Source organism: Macrosteles quadrilineatus, unplaced genomic scaffold (assembly GCF_028750875.1).
Source record: "Macrosteles quadrilineatus isolate MER2022 unplaced genomic scaffold, UCM_ALF_1.0 Scaffold_7__1_contigs__length_78375512, whole genome shotgun sequence".
Taxonomy (NCBI): domain Eukaryota; kingdom Metazoa; phylum Arthropoda; class Insecta; order Hemiptera; family Cicadellidae; genus Macrosteles; species Macrosteles quadrilineatus.
Window position 1 is genome coordinate 16,582,515 of NW_026542600.1, and position 16,810 is coordinate 16,599,324.

Consider the following 16,810-nt stretch of genomic DNA (forward strand, 5'->3'; position numbering starts at 1 on the left):
CCTGTCGACCCGGATTACTTTTGCCAATTAAAATATAATTGATGCAGTACAACAATTTATTTCTCAAATGAATGTTTATGATCAGTGTCACATCCCTATTTTGTCTTGTGAAACATTATTACGAACAATTTTAATGTCCATTCCTATTCCATACCAGACAGACAATTATTTTCATGTTCAATTTTGTTACTGCCACCTAAATCCGTTAAGTTAGTTTTTCGTTTGTCTTGAAATAAATCAAGCGTAGAACATTTTTCAGGATTGAATATTTATTCATATCTCATCCATAAAATCCTTTTAAATAATAAGGTCTCACAATCAATTCAGCCTTATTATTTGGTTTATAAATAAAACTGCAAAGTTAGTTAGTAGTTATTTCCCAGAAATATTCTATCCCATTGTCCGCCATTTTTGCAACAACGTTCTGTCCTTTGCGATACACCTTGGTAGTTGGTAGTTCTCAACTTCGCCAACAGATCGCTCTGCGCTACATGGCAACCAATAACCTGCAAGATTAGTGAAACGGTGGAACTGAGGACGAACCAATCACCTGTCTGCTACTAAACTGAAAACTCAACTCATCAAAACTCTGTTCATCTACATCAGCTGTTTAATATAACCCGATCTTGAATTGAAACATATAACCTGCAAGTGTGTTTATGTTGTTGAAAAATGAACACATTATTTATTTAATCAAATACGAATTGAAAAGGGTCCTGAACTGGAGAAAACTGGTAATTATTGTTATTGCTATGCTCTCTTTATTCATTATTGTAAATATTATTGTCAACAGAGATTATTGGTATAGTAACAAATTGATAATTGACTTCACTTTACTATTGAATTTGAATTGCAAATTGATTTATGCACTTCAGTAGGCCTAGATTTATGAGATCATAATTAATTTAAGATTTTGGCTATTTTATGAAAACTCATCTATTCTTGTTGTGTGTTATTTAATTTGTTTGTTCATGATGAGATACTCTACCCTACAAAGAAAAGCAAAACTTGTTAAAAACAGGTTTCAGAAAATAAATAAATATTTGTCAAACCAACTTCCTCGCACTGAAGGTCAAGAATTGAATCCTGCTACTATACAGCGTTTACACAATTATAATGAGGTCAGAGATCTATTTACTGACTTTAAAACTGTATTTAATAGAGTTGTGACTGATGACCCTGCTTCTGATTGTGAGGAAGAGGAATCATTTTCAATGCATGATGATTTTTCTGACCTGTATGTCGCCCTAACAAGTGACATTAAAGTTCTTTTGCCAGTTGAACCTGTTGTAACACCTACTCCACCTCCAGCTTCTCTGCGCCTGCCTAAATTTTATTTGCCTAAATTTAGTGGTAACTATGAAGAGTGGGTTAGTTTCTATAATATTTTTGAAGCCTCTGTCAATGTGAATAATTCTGTCTCCCCAGTGAATAAGTTTCAGTATTTACTTAGTGCCCTGAGTGGTGAGCCCTTAGACTTGGTTAAGAGTCTTAATATTACTCCTGAAAACTATGTGGTAGCCCTTCGACTTCTCAAGGATCGCTATGAAAACAAGAGACGTATTGTCACTCAGCTTGTTACAAAAATTCTGGATTTGTCGCCCATTACTAGTGGTTCGCTTAAGAGCTTGCAATCATTTCTCACTGTATATAAGGAAAATACTCAAGCTTTGAAAAACTTAAATCATGACATTACAACTGAAAACAACCTGTTAGTCTTAACACTTTTAAAGAAGATCCCAGCTGATATTAGAAAATCTTTTGAAGACTCTCGCGCCTTAAACAATGAGATCCCTCTTGTTAATGATTTAATGACCTTTCTTGAAATGGAATTCAAACGTTTAGAAGGTGCTAGTATTTGTCTCAGTTCACCATCTACCTCAAAGTATTCCACTGGCCAAAAGTGTCCTACAAACATAACTAGGCTAATAAGTTTACACGTGAAAGTAAGCCACATTTCACCAACCATACAAAACTGCTTTTGTCGCCACAACCAACTCTTGTAGATTTTGTCAAGCTGCAGATCACAACATATACAAGTGTCAAGCTTTCCTAGCTAGAAGTGTGAGTGAAAGATCTGAGTTTATTCGCAAGAATAGGATTTGTACAAACTGCCTCGGTTACCTTCATAACACACTCAACTGCCCTTCAAGTAAAGTGTGTCAGATTTGCTCCAAACATCACCATACTCTATTGCATGAGCCCACACGTAGTTCACTTCAGTCACAGTCAAGCTATCAAACTAAGCTGTCTCCTCAAAATAAGACCTACACACCTAATTTATCTTCAAAGAGTACAACAACTATTAATCCTGCTGCTTCTACAAACGTGAACGCTTTTGTAGGATTGTCTAGTCAACTCAACCCAACTAAACCACAATCCTTCTTGGTACATGTTTAGTTCATGTCTCTTCACAACATGGTCAACATACTGTACTCCGTGCTGTGCTCGACTCCGCTGCCCAACTTACCCTTATATCAGAGAAAGCTATTCAACTCATCAACGCCCCACGTACTCGACTCCATGATGAAATAATGGAATCTCTGGTGCAGTTATTAATTCTAGAGGTATTGTACATGTCAACATGTCTGCGATCAATGGAAATCCTTTGGCAAAAAACCATCCTTGTATGGTTTTGAGTAGTATCACATCACCCTGCCTCAGATACCAGTTTCACACCAGGTTAAGGAATCTTTGAAACATTTTATCCTAGCTGATCCCTGTTTCGATCAGCCTGGAGAGATAGATTTACTTATTGGTGCAGACTTATTTGCCCTAACCCTCACAGGAGAACAACATAGATTAGGACAAAATTTACCTCAAGCTCTTGGAACCATTTTGGTTTTGTTGTGATGGGCCTAGCTCCTGTAGCCCCTGTAGCAGGAAACTCATCAAACACATTTCCCATCTCACTCTTGACAACTCATGATTTGGATCTTCATAATTCACTTCAAAAATTCTGGACACTAGAAGAACCCCCAATACGGATCAAGGCTCAGACTGAGGAAGATACCCTCTGTTTACAACATTTTGAAAACACCCATAGACGTGATGACTCAGGTCGTTACATAATCGAGCTGCCCAAGAAACCAAATCATTCCCCTCTTGGTGAATCTTGTACCAAAGCACAATTGAGACTTAGCTCGATGGAAAGGAAATTCTCTAATCAACCCGAGTTACAAAGGCTCTATTCTGAATTTATGGATGACTACATTGAATCAGGTCATATGACTATTTGTAAAGAACCTCCCACCTCTGAATACTATTATTTGCCTCACCACGGTGTCTTCAAGGAGAATCCCCCGAATTAAAAAATTCGTGTTGTTTTTGACGGCAGCGCTAAAACTACTAATGGCATATCATTGAACGACATTCTCATGCCTGGTCCCAAACTTCAAAATGATATCAGTGATGTTTTATCGTATTTTAGATGTCATAAAATTGTGTTCACCTGTGACATACGTCAAATGTATCATCAGATCTTGGTTTCTGATAAGGACAAAAGTTATCAAATGATATACTGGCGCGCTAGTCCAGATAATCCACTCCAAACGTACAAACTCAATACAGTTACATATGGGCTTAATTGTTCCCCTTTTATTGCAATCAAAACCTTGCACCAGCTAGTTTTGGACGAAGGTCAACCATACCCACAAGCTTCTGATATCTTGACCAAGTCTATCTTCTATGATGATATTATAGCTGGAGCTGAAGATCTCGATAAAGCTATGTCAGCTCAAAATGAACTGAAAACATTGCTGTCTAAAGGCGGTTTTGAACTCCGTAAGTGGATCAGTAATGCACCCCAACTCTTGGATCAGATTCCAGTCGAACACAAAGAATCACCAGTGGAGTTGACTGATGGTAGTGAGGCCTTCTACAGTGTATTGGGTTTAAGATGGACCCCAGAGACAGACATGCTCTCATACAAAGTGAAGAATGTTGAAGTAGGCCACTTGCTAACCAAGAGAATGATTCTTTCAACAATCGCTAAACTCTATGATCTCCCAGGATTTCTCACACCTGTAATATTTTGGGCTAAACACTCATTCAATATCTTTGGACCACAGGTCTAAAATGGGATGATCCAATTCAAGATGAGATAAGAACAATATGGATTTCCTTTTTGGAAGAACTACCCGTGATCCAAAACTTAAGGATTACACATTACATCTTTACCTCAACTCATAAGCTTGCAGAACTTCATGGTTTCAGCGATGCTTTGGAGAAAGGATATGCTGCAGTAGTCTACCTCCGTGTGATCAACTTATCGAATGATGTTAAAATTAATCTGATAATGGCCAAATCTAAAGTCGCCCTACTAAAAAGAGTATCTCTGCCTCGTCTCGAACTGTGCGGTGCTCACCTACTTGGAAAGCTCCTGCAATACTGTTCAAATCTTCTTTCGTCCCACATTAAGATTGACTCGATGTATGCATGGTGCGACCCCAGTCAGCACACAGAAGTATATAATATGTATTATTTACTTTGAGCCAAAGTAAATCCAAAATAAATTATACATATTGAATTGATATAGAATACTTCTATTTTACGTCTATACGTCCCACTTTATTTTGTAAATAATACGTATTACTAATACGTCAATTTACGTAAACCATATACAAAAATAATACGTCAATGATATATGTATATGGAATGTAAATTTTGTACAAGCTAAACTGAAGCAATAATATGTAAATTTAAGTATTATTTATGTAAATCATCTTAATTATGTACAGTAATGCAAAAAATATCTGAATCTTATTAAATTGTATTAAGAATCAATTTATCCAATTATGTTTAGCACCTAAATAAACATAATAATAAATGTTCTGTCAGTAATCAACATAAGAAAGATGGATTAGTTCTCAGCTAAAGTCAATTATTATAAAAATATTACTCATCCTAAAAACTTGAGGCACTTTTAAGGGTGACTCTTTAGGCGATAAACTATGGTCAGTACGGTAGTACTATGAAAACTGTGGTAAGTTCTAATTTATTTTTTTAAATTGTCTTCACTCATTCATGGTGTGTTAGTATTTGTTTGAATTGAATGCATAAAAATGTGTTACTTTATAGGAAACAAATTCTCATTAATCAAAAGGAAAACTAATCATTCTAGAATTATTAACATAATATCATATAATTAGTAATTAGAATTGAATTTGTACCCAACAAAACTAAAATCAGAACAGTAGGCAATAAGTACAAAGTACAGCTTTACAATTAAAAATGTAATCTTAATAAATCAAGTACAGCTTTACATTTTAAAATTTAATCTTCGAGCCTGCCGGAACCATTCTTTAACCTTGGTTTCAAATGCCTTGTATGTGACATTGTCTCCGTGAGACGCTGCAACAACACCTGAAACATGATTTTACAATGTGATACCACAGAGTTTTCACTATAATTGTTATGTTATAAGCAAGTATTAATGTGTTTGATTCAGTTTTTTCTCATAAGGTCGTTTCTACTTTGTCCTTTAACTTAGAAGAAGACTTTTTACGGGGGTTCAAAACAATTTACCCTTGATAATCCGACATGGCGGTGATGCCACTGGACACTAATTAGTTAATACTAAATACTTTATGAGTATAAACTCGGGAATATTTTGCAGGGCCGGTTTGAGTAGTAAGCATAGTACGTGGTCGAAGCAAAGCAAAATGGCGCATCCAATGTTCAGGATTAAGGAGACCCACAAATAGACTCGTTCATCAACACTTCTCTGTCATCTACTTGGACTGGTCTGGTAGACCTTTGCATGTTTTATACATAGCCTACATACTCTAGCTTATTCGTGTATCCAGAAATAATCATTACTAATAACAGTGCCGTAATTAGAGTACTTGCGGACCTAGGTCAAACTAACCTCAGTTATCCTACGATCACGGCGAAATCGTTAACATATCCTGTGATCATGAAACCATTGCCACCTACGATCGCCATGAAATTGGGAAAATCACCACACATTGGTAGTCAAACATTTTTGGCAAACTGACATTCTAATGGGCCTATTTAAGTAAATGTCCGATTATTGAGAGCCAACTGTAGTTACCTAGATTAATAGAGGCCAAGTAATGATTTACAAAAAGTTTTTTTATGTTATGGATATCAAATACCCCCGCCACAGCAACCCTGCAGACTAAGCAAATTTCCATTTACTGGGCTGGATTTCTACTTAAGTACAGTAGAGTCTCGCAAACTCGGCACTCGATAACCCGGCAGTCTGGATAACTCGGCCATCACCTGGCTCAGAAAATTAGTGATTTTTGAGTACGACATGAGTTAAACATGGGCTCAAGTTAAATCATTCCCAACTTGTACCAAGGATTTATTGTACTGTATCTGATGACTTAATACTGACTTGTAATATAAATATAAATAAATAAGGCAGCTAAAAGGATTACAAATTGTATGGTTCTTATTTATAACCCTAGTTCCCAATAACCCGACATTTCACAAACTCGACACCCTTCCAGTCCACATTACGCCAAGTTTTCGGGACTCTACTGCATTCCCTTAAAATTGTAAGATTTATTTCCTATTTAAATAGGTAACATTGATTATAATGAGTACTGTACTTAGGTTTGCTGCTACAAGCAAGGAAGGTATTAAAGTGTTTTTTTATTTCAATTGAAATGTTCATAAACTAGAATGAAACAAACAAAATTGTCAAATTTGACAAAAATATATTTATATAGCCTACAAGCAAACTAGCCTACAACAGTTTTTCTCCATGAGAATAACATAGAAATTATTAATTTACAATATTTTTCGATTATCTCCGTAACCGATAGGCATACAACAACGCTTCAATATACAAAATTATTTCTTTTATAAGATCTATACAAAATTGGTATGGAAAGAAATCGTGAAGTTTTGTGTTTTTAGAGTCAAAAATCAGAAAACCCAATTTTTACCCCATAAAACCCCCCATAAACCCTCGTTCCCATAGTCTGTTCAAATTATTTTGAATAAACGTAGGTTATACATTAGTACCAAATTTGATCAAAATTGGTTCATTTTTGCTCGAGATAACGGACATATACATACATATGTATATATTTCATATATATATATGAATTTAAACGGAGGGTGTTTTTGGCCTATGGAGGACCCCAAAATGAAAAAGTAAATCGGTCCCGGGTCGAGGTCTTACCATGAGACCTACAGTAATAGCTTATTCCCTATATGGGAAATTCGCTAAAAAAATTTAAACTTGTTGTTAGCTTGTTAAAATTTTCCTTAAACTTTTTTTATAACTATTTCTTCTTTTTCTTTTTGATATTTTCTGTTTTTATTGGTTTAAATTAGGGGCCCCAAATAAAGTCTCCGGTTGGGAACATAAGAGGGTTTTAATTGAATCTAATGATGAATATAGAACGGATTCACGTTTAACATTAGCCTATTAGTTTTAGAAAAAAAAAAACGGCATCTCATCCTTACAAATTTCTCCCACAGTCTCCCCATGATTAGATACAGATTAGATTTAAATAAATCAAATATTTCACACACCTTTAAAAAAAGAGTGTTCATAAATATTAAGTTGGGTAGCTTTTTAAAAATAGATTTAAAATTATAACTCAAACAAACGAGGTAATCACTGCTCCCCAGGTAAAATAACTTTTCAGGGACTATTATTTAAATCTATATAATTAATACGCTACATGAAACTTTGTCGGTTGAACTCCTCCGCCATTTCTTAACCGATTTTATCCATTGACGTCTCATTGGAAAGAGCGTGTTGCATAGATTTGCAAACTGGCCTTACATTTTTGAAAAATCCCTTGGGCTCTGCCCCAGTGGCTTTGAAAGTTCCCATGTTATCCTTATGAAGAACATAATTGTTTACATTTTGATCAGCTGTATAATTTAATTGCTGTTATTTATTTTTCAATTCAATGAAATGCATTGAGTACATTTATTTACTATTTGAGTTTGTGTAAACATATCCCCCAAGACGGATCGTGTTAGTATGGTTGTATCTTAAATTTGTGTATTTATCGTTGTTTTGTGTCGCTATGACGGATCGTGTTAGCATGATTGTAATTTTAATTTGTGAATTCATCTTTGTTTTGTGTAGCTATAATTTGTTTATTTGTTGTTTTTTTATGCCTCCGACGCGACGACAACGAAACATAAACAGGAGGCGTAATCGTGATAACGACCGCAGCTACAGAAACAGAACAGTGTGGAGCGTAATAGGCTTAACTCATCACAGTCAGCACCTGACCCTGGACAAACTCAACTATTAGGTTACAAATGCGCCCTTTAACACTACCCCAAAACGACTTTTCGTTCTCAATTAGTTCTCTATCATGACCTGTGTTGCCTGTACAGCGAGGCATTTTAAGAAGGAGAAAACCGGCCGGAATGCTTTAAGTTTATCAATAACGAAGATAAACATAGTCTGAGTTACAGTACACACCGGTAATCTTATTGAGTTGAGTCTTTTAAACACATTGTAAATATGACTGTTATTCGTTTTGAAATAATTCCTGTAATACTTTGCAATTGCTCGAATTCGAGCAACATGTACACTAGTTCCATTAGATTCCAGTAACTATTAGTAGGCAACTATTATACTCACTCTCCAGTGTTTTATGAAGTTGAGGCTGTGGAGGGTCCTCTTTCCCTTCCTTCCCTCCCAACTGAAGCTAACATCTACTTCGTTTGTCCGCGATCTGATGAGGGCTCGACAGTCAGAGTCCACCACTGTTGCGCCCCCAATCCTTTGGAAGAGGTCGATCTACAAAAACAAAAAAACTTGTTAGTCATATTTAATCGTTTTATACTTTCGGCTAAGTACCTTCTTAGGTGTGTTTGACTGCTATAACCATTATATTTCCCAAAACAATAAGTAAATCCAGGCCTGATTCCACAACTGGCCCCTAGGAGTGAACATAACATAACCTAGATACAGCAACAGAAGGTATGTTTTTTAAATTAGGCCTATTTGTTGCATTCACAATTAATTAAGTTTATCTTATTTACTTATGACAGATATACCTATCCATGCATAAGCTAACTTAATTCCTTGTAATAATTGTTGAATGAAATTGTGTATGCCTAAGGCCCATGTTATATGGACAAAAAAAACGCGACAGATTTTTTGCCGCGTAGACGCCAAGCCTACCGAGCAATGGACGTAACTGTGTGCAAGTTATATGAACGTTTTATCTGTCGCATCGGACACTGTAAACCTGGCGTCAGCGTGGACAACGCGACCGGACCGGTAAAACTGGCGGAAAAAACGCGACAGAAATTATGCGAGTACCTACTGTTATACGGGCAGCTTTTACACAGCAGATCCGTGCTTCACCCCACCATACTTCTCCGACAGGATAGTTCCCAGGCGAGGCGGGAGTGGAAATTCACAGTTCGGCGACCTTCGGGCTCCCTCGGAGCCTGTCGCACGTGTTTACTGCTCGTATAACAGCTCCCTGGCGTCGATGACACAGCGTGATTGCTGATTGTATAACAGCACTGAATTTGTAGATCAGCGTCGGCGTTTTATCTGTCGCGTTCTTGCTGTCCGTATAACATGGGCCTAAGTTAATTAGTATATAGTATAGTTACCTATTAGTCATTTGTAAATAAACAAACCGTCTAACAAAAACTGGACAAGTTCAAAAACCCTTAGCCAAAAAATTAACTTATCTCTTGATAATTTAACATAATGAAGCATATAATTAGTTGCGTTAAAATCTTAGTGTAGGCCTGGGAATTACCATTACCTACTGTAAATTTAAAAAACATCAAGCGTAACTTAAAACACAGAGGATACTCGTCCAGTAACAGGACGTGGATTAACTTAGGCGTCCGGCACTGACGTCACAGGGTTGTGAGGGCCCGGAACGCCATTACCACAACGATACGATGTACAGCCATCGGTGTTTGTTATGTAGTGGATAGAGTGCTAGGCTGATTAACGCAAGAGGTCCCTGGTTCGAATCACATCAGTAACTTTAACTTTTTGTCAAAGATTTTGCTTTGAATGCCATTAACTGTACATCTTTTGTTAGAATTTTTGGCATTTATAATTTTATTTTATGAACATAATTTAACCTTCATTCATTATCATTTTTCATTATCAGCAAGTTTGGTTGGTTAGGTTAGGTTATGACAGTAACTGCTGGACGCCTAATCCACGTCCAGTTACCGGATGCGTATCCTCTGCGAATTTAAAAACCCTGTAACTTACTAATGTGCTAATTAATAGGCCTAACCTAAGTTAGTTAATATCGTAGGCCTACTTGATAAAATCTTGGCTGCACTTTAGTTTCTGTCCTACATTTACTCACATAACTCAAGTTACCTAGTACTTAACTGCATGTTTGGTTAAGGTTAAGTTAAGTTTAGAACAGTTTCATCAGCTGGTAGCACAAATAGGCCTACCTATTTGTGTAGTACCGTACCTAAATAGGTACTAGAAAACATGTTCTAGTATTCGTGGCTAGTAGTCCTATAGGCCCTAATAGTAAATGTAGGACAGAAACTAAAGTGCAACCGAAATCTTGAAAGAATACACACCTACCGAAAATATCATCCAAGACCAGTAAAAATGAAGATGTATCTTAAACCTTCTTTATCCAATTGTCTGTGATGTAACTTAACTTAGCCTAGCCTAATTAAAATCCAGTATTTGTAAGTTTAGACCATAAATAAAAGCAGAACACTTACCTTTGAGGGTTGTAGAAAATTGATGATGAATTGAAAACATAAATAAGTTAGGTTGATCTAGCGAAAATCTTAAAAGTAGGCCTAGGACCAACGGTAACACCGATGGCCAATAAACTTCTTGATTCTTGAACTTAAAGAAGCCAAAGAACTCGAACTGCAGCAGAAACACAGAACTAAACAACTAAAACAAAAACAAAACAACAATGGCGGCCTCGGCTGACGGCTAGTCGGCGTTACGGTACTGTCCGACCCATTCGATACTATCGTGCTAATACGATTTTCAATGCATATCGAAAGACCAGTAATGCTCCGTGGAGAAAGGATTTATGATTTATTTCAGTTATACCTTAGTAATAATAATAATATTAGTTATTAATTATTAACTTTAGTTTTTCTAACTTAGACTGTAGTAGGTGCCTAGTCACATAAATTTAAATTAATCATAACTGCCCAGTAAGCTATCGAATAGAAATATCGAGCCTATCAAGTTCGATGTTGATATTGACTATCGATATAATTCTAGTATCTATCAGTCTGGCTTCGATATTTTTATTCGGATCCAATAAGTCAACGCTGCAACCCCAACCCCAATCCCAAACCGGTTCGGTCTAACTACACTTCTTGGCTTGGTGAAGGAATTCTACAAGTGACCTTCGCACATGCCACCCCTTTGTATTACAGTTCTTTGTCTAGCTGCCTGTATTGTAAATTCCTACTGTCCCTTCTTCTAAGAAAAACTTTCTCTAAAAGCAACTGTTTGGTCTGAGTGAAAATATCTCTTTCTCAAGGCATTGAGCAAAATTTACAAATCTATCTGGTATGAATCCAGGAAAATGGTTTATGTATATTTGACGTAAATATATGTATATTTTACGTCAATATTAAAGTATATGGGATGTGAATAAGTTACATTCAGTATACATTAAATGTATCGAGAAATAGGCCAGAAAATAGGTTTAAATCAATCACATATTAATTAAGACAGTATTTCATGTTGACCTAAAACAAAAGGTAACGATATTTTCTATGTAAATATCAGCGAGTAAATTATATGTGAATTTCACATATTTCAATATACTTTACATAGTTTACCAAGATTGACCTAAAATATATGTATATAATACCTCGTGTGCTGACTGGGACTCTACCATTGTTCTTACATGGATACGCACTCACCCCTATCGCTTAAAAGTTTATGTGGCCAACCGTGTCTCAGAACTACAAGAATTAATCTCTCCTGAATCATGGCATTACGTCAAGTCCCTAGACAACCCAGCAGATTGTGCAATCCGAGGACTCTCCCCATCTCAACTCTTAAGCCACCAATTGTGGTGGAAGGGACCTGAATGGTTATACTTGTCATCAGATCTTTGGCCAAAGCCCGAATTCAGTTTAATCACTGATCAAGACACTCTTGAAGTCAAACCAAATCCCTTGAATGTCCTAGTTAACGTTGAAAAGTTAGATAATGACAGATTTGATTTACTTGAAAAATTCTCATGCTTTAGAAAACTTGTAAATGTCACTGCTTATGTTCTACGATTCATCCATTATCTTCGTGGGAACGCCCGTCTAGCTGGACAACTTAGTTATAAAGAGATCTCTTCTGCTAAAATGAATCTCTTCAAACTCATTCAAATTTCATCTTTTAAGGATGACATCACAGCTCTGAAAAAGGGCACTCAGTGCAGCTTAAGACTAGCTTGGTTATCACCTTACATTGACGATTGACGATAACGGTTTGGTAAGAGTAGGCTGTAGGTTGAAACATTAGAACCTTACTCAAGATGCCAAATACCCAATCCTGTTACCTAAATCTCATAATGTTGTAAAACTGTTGGTCATGCACTATCATCTCAAATATTTACACGCAGGCCCTCAGTTGCTGCAATCGATCCTCACTCAAGAAGTATGGATATTATCTGCTCGTAGTGTAATCAGATCTGTAATCTTTAAATGTCAAAGATGTTTTAAGTTGAAACCTACAAATCAACCTCCACTTATGGGAGACTTACCCGAAACTGAACTACGGCCTGTAAGACCATTCTATCATACTGGCATGGATTATAGTGGTCACTTTGAAGTGAAAGTACACACTACTAGGAATTCTCAAAAGTTAAAGTCATACCTCTGCCTGTTTGTTTGCTTTACCACAAAAGCGGTGCACTTGGAAGTTGTAACTGATCTCTCAGTGGACTCATTCATTGCTGCTCTTAAAAGATTTGTTTCTCGTCGTGGACTTTGTGCTCACCTATACTCTGATTGTGGAACGAACTATGTTGGTGCCTCCAAGCAACTGAATAAGACCTTCCAGAATTTCATTGATGAAAAGAATACTCAAGATGCTCTCACTAACTTCGCCCTCGATCATTCAATTAATTTTCATTTCCAACCACCAGCCGCGCCTCACCAAGGAGGCCTTTGGGAGAGTGCCATAAAGAGCTCAAAGTACCAAGTTCAAAAGAGTAATTGGAGACCAAGTTCTAACACTAATGGAGCTGATAACTCTTGTCACGCAGGTGGAAGCAGTATTGAACTCTCGTCCACTGACAGCTGACATCACAGCACTCACCCCAGGTCATTTTCTCATCGGGACATCTCTTGCCGCAGTTGAAGTAAATGTATCCGATATTCCTGACAATCGACTAAAACATTGGCAAACAGTTCAGGCTCTACATCAGCGCTTCTGGAGAAGGTGGCACCAAGAGTATTTGCACCAGCTTCAACAAAGGAAAAAGTGGATAAAGCCAAACAAGAATCTTGAAGTAGGCGATTTAGTCATTATCCATGACCCAAAAACACCACCACTTCTCTGGCCTCTTGGTCGCATTGTGAAGACATCACCTGGAGCAGATGGCATCGTTTGAGTTGTCTCCATCAAGACTTCGAGAGGAATCTTCTGTCGCCCTGCTACCAAGGTGTACCCGCTCCCCTAATCACAAAACCAGACCCCCAATATTTCTATTTTATTTAATGTCCTATTTCATGTTTATTTATATTTATAATTGTCATATATATTGAATCTTATAATTAGGTGTGTCATCATTATCTATTGTGTATATATATCTACATTGTATTACTTGTGCCCATTTATGAGTCAATGAATCAATTTATGAATCTCTGTTGAACCATGTATGGTTCAAGGCGGGCGGCATGTTCCGTATTCAAGCATCTACGCAACCTAGGTGAATCCAGACTTCATTCATAATTTGTTCTGACCCTTGCCCTGTCGCGTGATGTCTGGCAATTCCCCCCATTCCCCATGTACTCTTCAACCCGGCATCATGTTCTCGCCATTCTCCCTAGTTTTTTATTATAATATTCCCTTACACTATTTGTGGCACATAAATTGAACTTATACTATCATATGTTTATCTTATGTATTTATTTGTGACACACCTAACAAAAAAGTGAACTGTGAAAAGTTAAAAACTGTATTCAAACTGTTCTTGGTGCAACTACTCTACCGGTCGCGTACGCGAAAGCTGGCCAGCAAACATCAAGTGCGTCAACGGTCTACTAGACATCACTTCAGTAAAAAGGAAGGTACCAATTCATATTTCTTCCTATTTAAAAGTTTATTATTTTGTGCTCACAGTGTGTCTCTAAAGCTGATCTTAACATAATATATCTCACTCCTTATTTTTTTATACAGTCCACCATATAGAAGTTTACCCCCCAGACTCAATAACTGGAAGAGCGTTTTGGGATTGTTCCTAAGAGAGTAAAGAGCTTTGGCAGGTACCAACTCTGAATTAAGGCATACCCTACATAGAACCCTATCAGCTAATGAATTGGGGCTGGAGGGGATGGTCTAGGAGACATTTCTTTTTTTAAAGAGGTTGGCGACCTCTTTCAACCGTTGCATTTGCCCGTCCACATAGGCTATGGGCTTGTGCGTGGAATGTATGCAGCAAAGCAAGGGGTGAGCCAGTACAGTACAAGGGTGAACTGTAACTGTACTGAAAAAAGTAGTGGCAGTGACCAGGATCCAAACCTACAACATCGATGCCTTGTGCCCGAAGTCCGTGACGTTACCGATTGAGCCACCGACTCACTCTGGAGGCAAGGAGTGGGTTACAATAGACCTTGTAGGTCGCAGTGAATCTCTTAAACCATGTCCCTCCGGAACTGTCAGTATCAATACTTACATGTATAGATTGGTTAGCTACATAGACAAAGGACTATAAACATTTGATATTTACCAGCTCTTCTGAAACTGGTGAGCGATTCCCTCACTCCATCCAAGAGGCTAAAGGCTCCAGCTTTTGCAGCGTGGTACAGCATGGCATACTCCCCAGACACCTACAACATAATGTAGGAAGTGTAAAAATATACAAGTGGCAACAATAATTTCAAATCCTCCTGTTATTGTTCTATCTACGCCCATGGGATTTTTTTACTTTTTGAAAGGGAACATTCCACATCCTGCTTTATACTATCTTCTTAAAACTATCTAACGTCAGCCTTTTGTTATATAGCACCAATAAGATAGTATCAAGACCTACTGCAGTGTTTCCACACGGCCAAAAAAATAATCCCGCTTACTGGGTAGAGAAATCCCGTTTAATCCTGCATGATTTTCTTCGTAGAATCCAGAGTATTATATTTGACGTATCATGTTTTAAAAGTTGTTTAAACATTACTATTATATTTTACTACAGTATTTTAATCAATTGGAGTTAGTTTTTCTGTAAAATTAAGTAGAAAAGAATGAAAATAGTCGTCACAGCCAAAAATCCCATTTCATCCCGCATCTCGTTTTAATCCAGCTCAAGGTCTAAAAGTCCCGTTTACGGGATTAAAAACACTGAGAACTAAAGTCGGGACTATGTAAGTTTGCAGTTGGTGGCAGCCAATCACAAGACAGTGCGACGTTGCCACATCGCCCGTTGACAACACTTATTAAAATATACTAAGCAATATTTTCAAATCAGCTGGTATGATTAGATTTGGCAATACCGCACGGTTCTCATTGGTTCATTCAATACCATATGGTAAATAGGCTCCTCCCTCAACTGCAAACTTACGTGGTCCCGGAATGTCCCCTATCAAAAGTAAAAAAATACCATTGGCATAGATAGATGACAAATGGCATGAAGGTCGAGAAACGATCTTGCTCCATACATAAATTCTATATATATATACATATATATATATTGAACCAGTGACTTTCGGATTTGAAGGCGAGCTCTCTAACCACTCAGTTACCCAGACAATTCAGTGTTCATTGACATGAGAGTAAGAACATAAAGCAATTAAAATTTTTGCACACCAAACAGTCATGACAAGGATATTTTTATTGAACACAGTTTCTTGATGGTAGTATCTTGAGCTGATCAACCAAACATTGCTGGTTTGACTTCAGCTATCTGCATTATGCTAGCTATCACTGACAGTATCAGTCAGCTGTTGAAATTGATTAATTAGCTTGTTTTGTGCGTTTAAGTTAAAATTGTTCAGCCTCAGGTAACATTAACTATTGATAGGTTGATTGCTGGAATTGATTCTTGATACCACAGATTCTTAGAAATTGGAATTACTATCAAATACCCCCGCCGCAGCAAACCTGCCCACTAAGCAAATTTCCATATGCCTGAATTGATTTTCAATTAAATGTATTTAATTAACATTAGGTTTTATGAGTACCTAGGCTTGCTGCTACAGCGAGGGTGAAAAAGTGTGTTTTTTAGTAAAATAATAATAACGTAGTATAAAATAAATAAATTTACTAAGTTTGATCAAAATATACCCATAAACAAGCAAACTACAACATTTTAAAATATTCTCCATAAGAATAACATGGGAATTTTAAAATAACATTTTTTTGAATTTTCTCCGTAACCAATAATTGTACAAAAACACTTTGATATACTAAATTATTTGTTTTTTTAAGCTCTTTAAAAAAGTTTGGAGAGAAATTGGAAAATTTTGTGTTTAGAGGGTCAAAAATTTGAAAAACCAATTTTTACCCCATAAAACCCCCCGTAAAACCCCGTTCCCATGGTCCGATCATGCTGGTTCGCGAACTCATTCAAGTTTATCCCGCCTTACACCTTTAAACTAAATTTCATCAAAATCGGACAAAAATTACTCAAGTTATCGTGTTCACTGACATATATATATA

General features: G+C 36.9%; 1 protein-coding gene and 1 long non-coding RNA gene across 2 annotated transcripts in view; both read right to left on the bottom strand.

The window, feature by feature from the left end:
* Positions 1 to 16,810, bottom strand: part of LOC128997919 (delta-aminolevulinic acid dehydratase-like) — a 72,150-nt gene that overhangs the window by 7,659 nt on the left and 47,681 nt on the right. Inside the window, exon 7 of the mRNA XM_054423751.1 lies at positions 14,889 to 14,988. Coding sequence (XP_054279726.1) covers positions 14,889 to 14,988 — 100 coding nt within the window. The remainder of the gene's footprint in view (positions 1 to 14,888; positions 14,989 to 16,810) is intronic.
* Positions 5,218 to 10,813, bottom strand: LOC128997920 (uncharacterized). The gene is made up of 3 exons (XR_008491168.1): positions 10,684 to 10,813; positions 8,591 to 8,749; positions 5,218 to 5,364 (listed from the first exon to the last, which is right to left on the bottom strand). It is a non-coding gene; the product is annotated as an uncharacterized LOC128997920 (long non-coding RNA).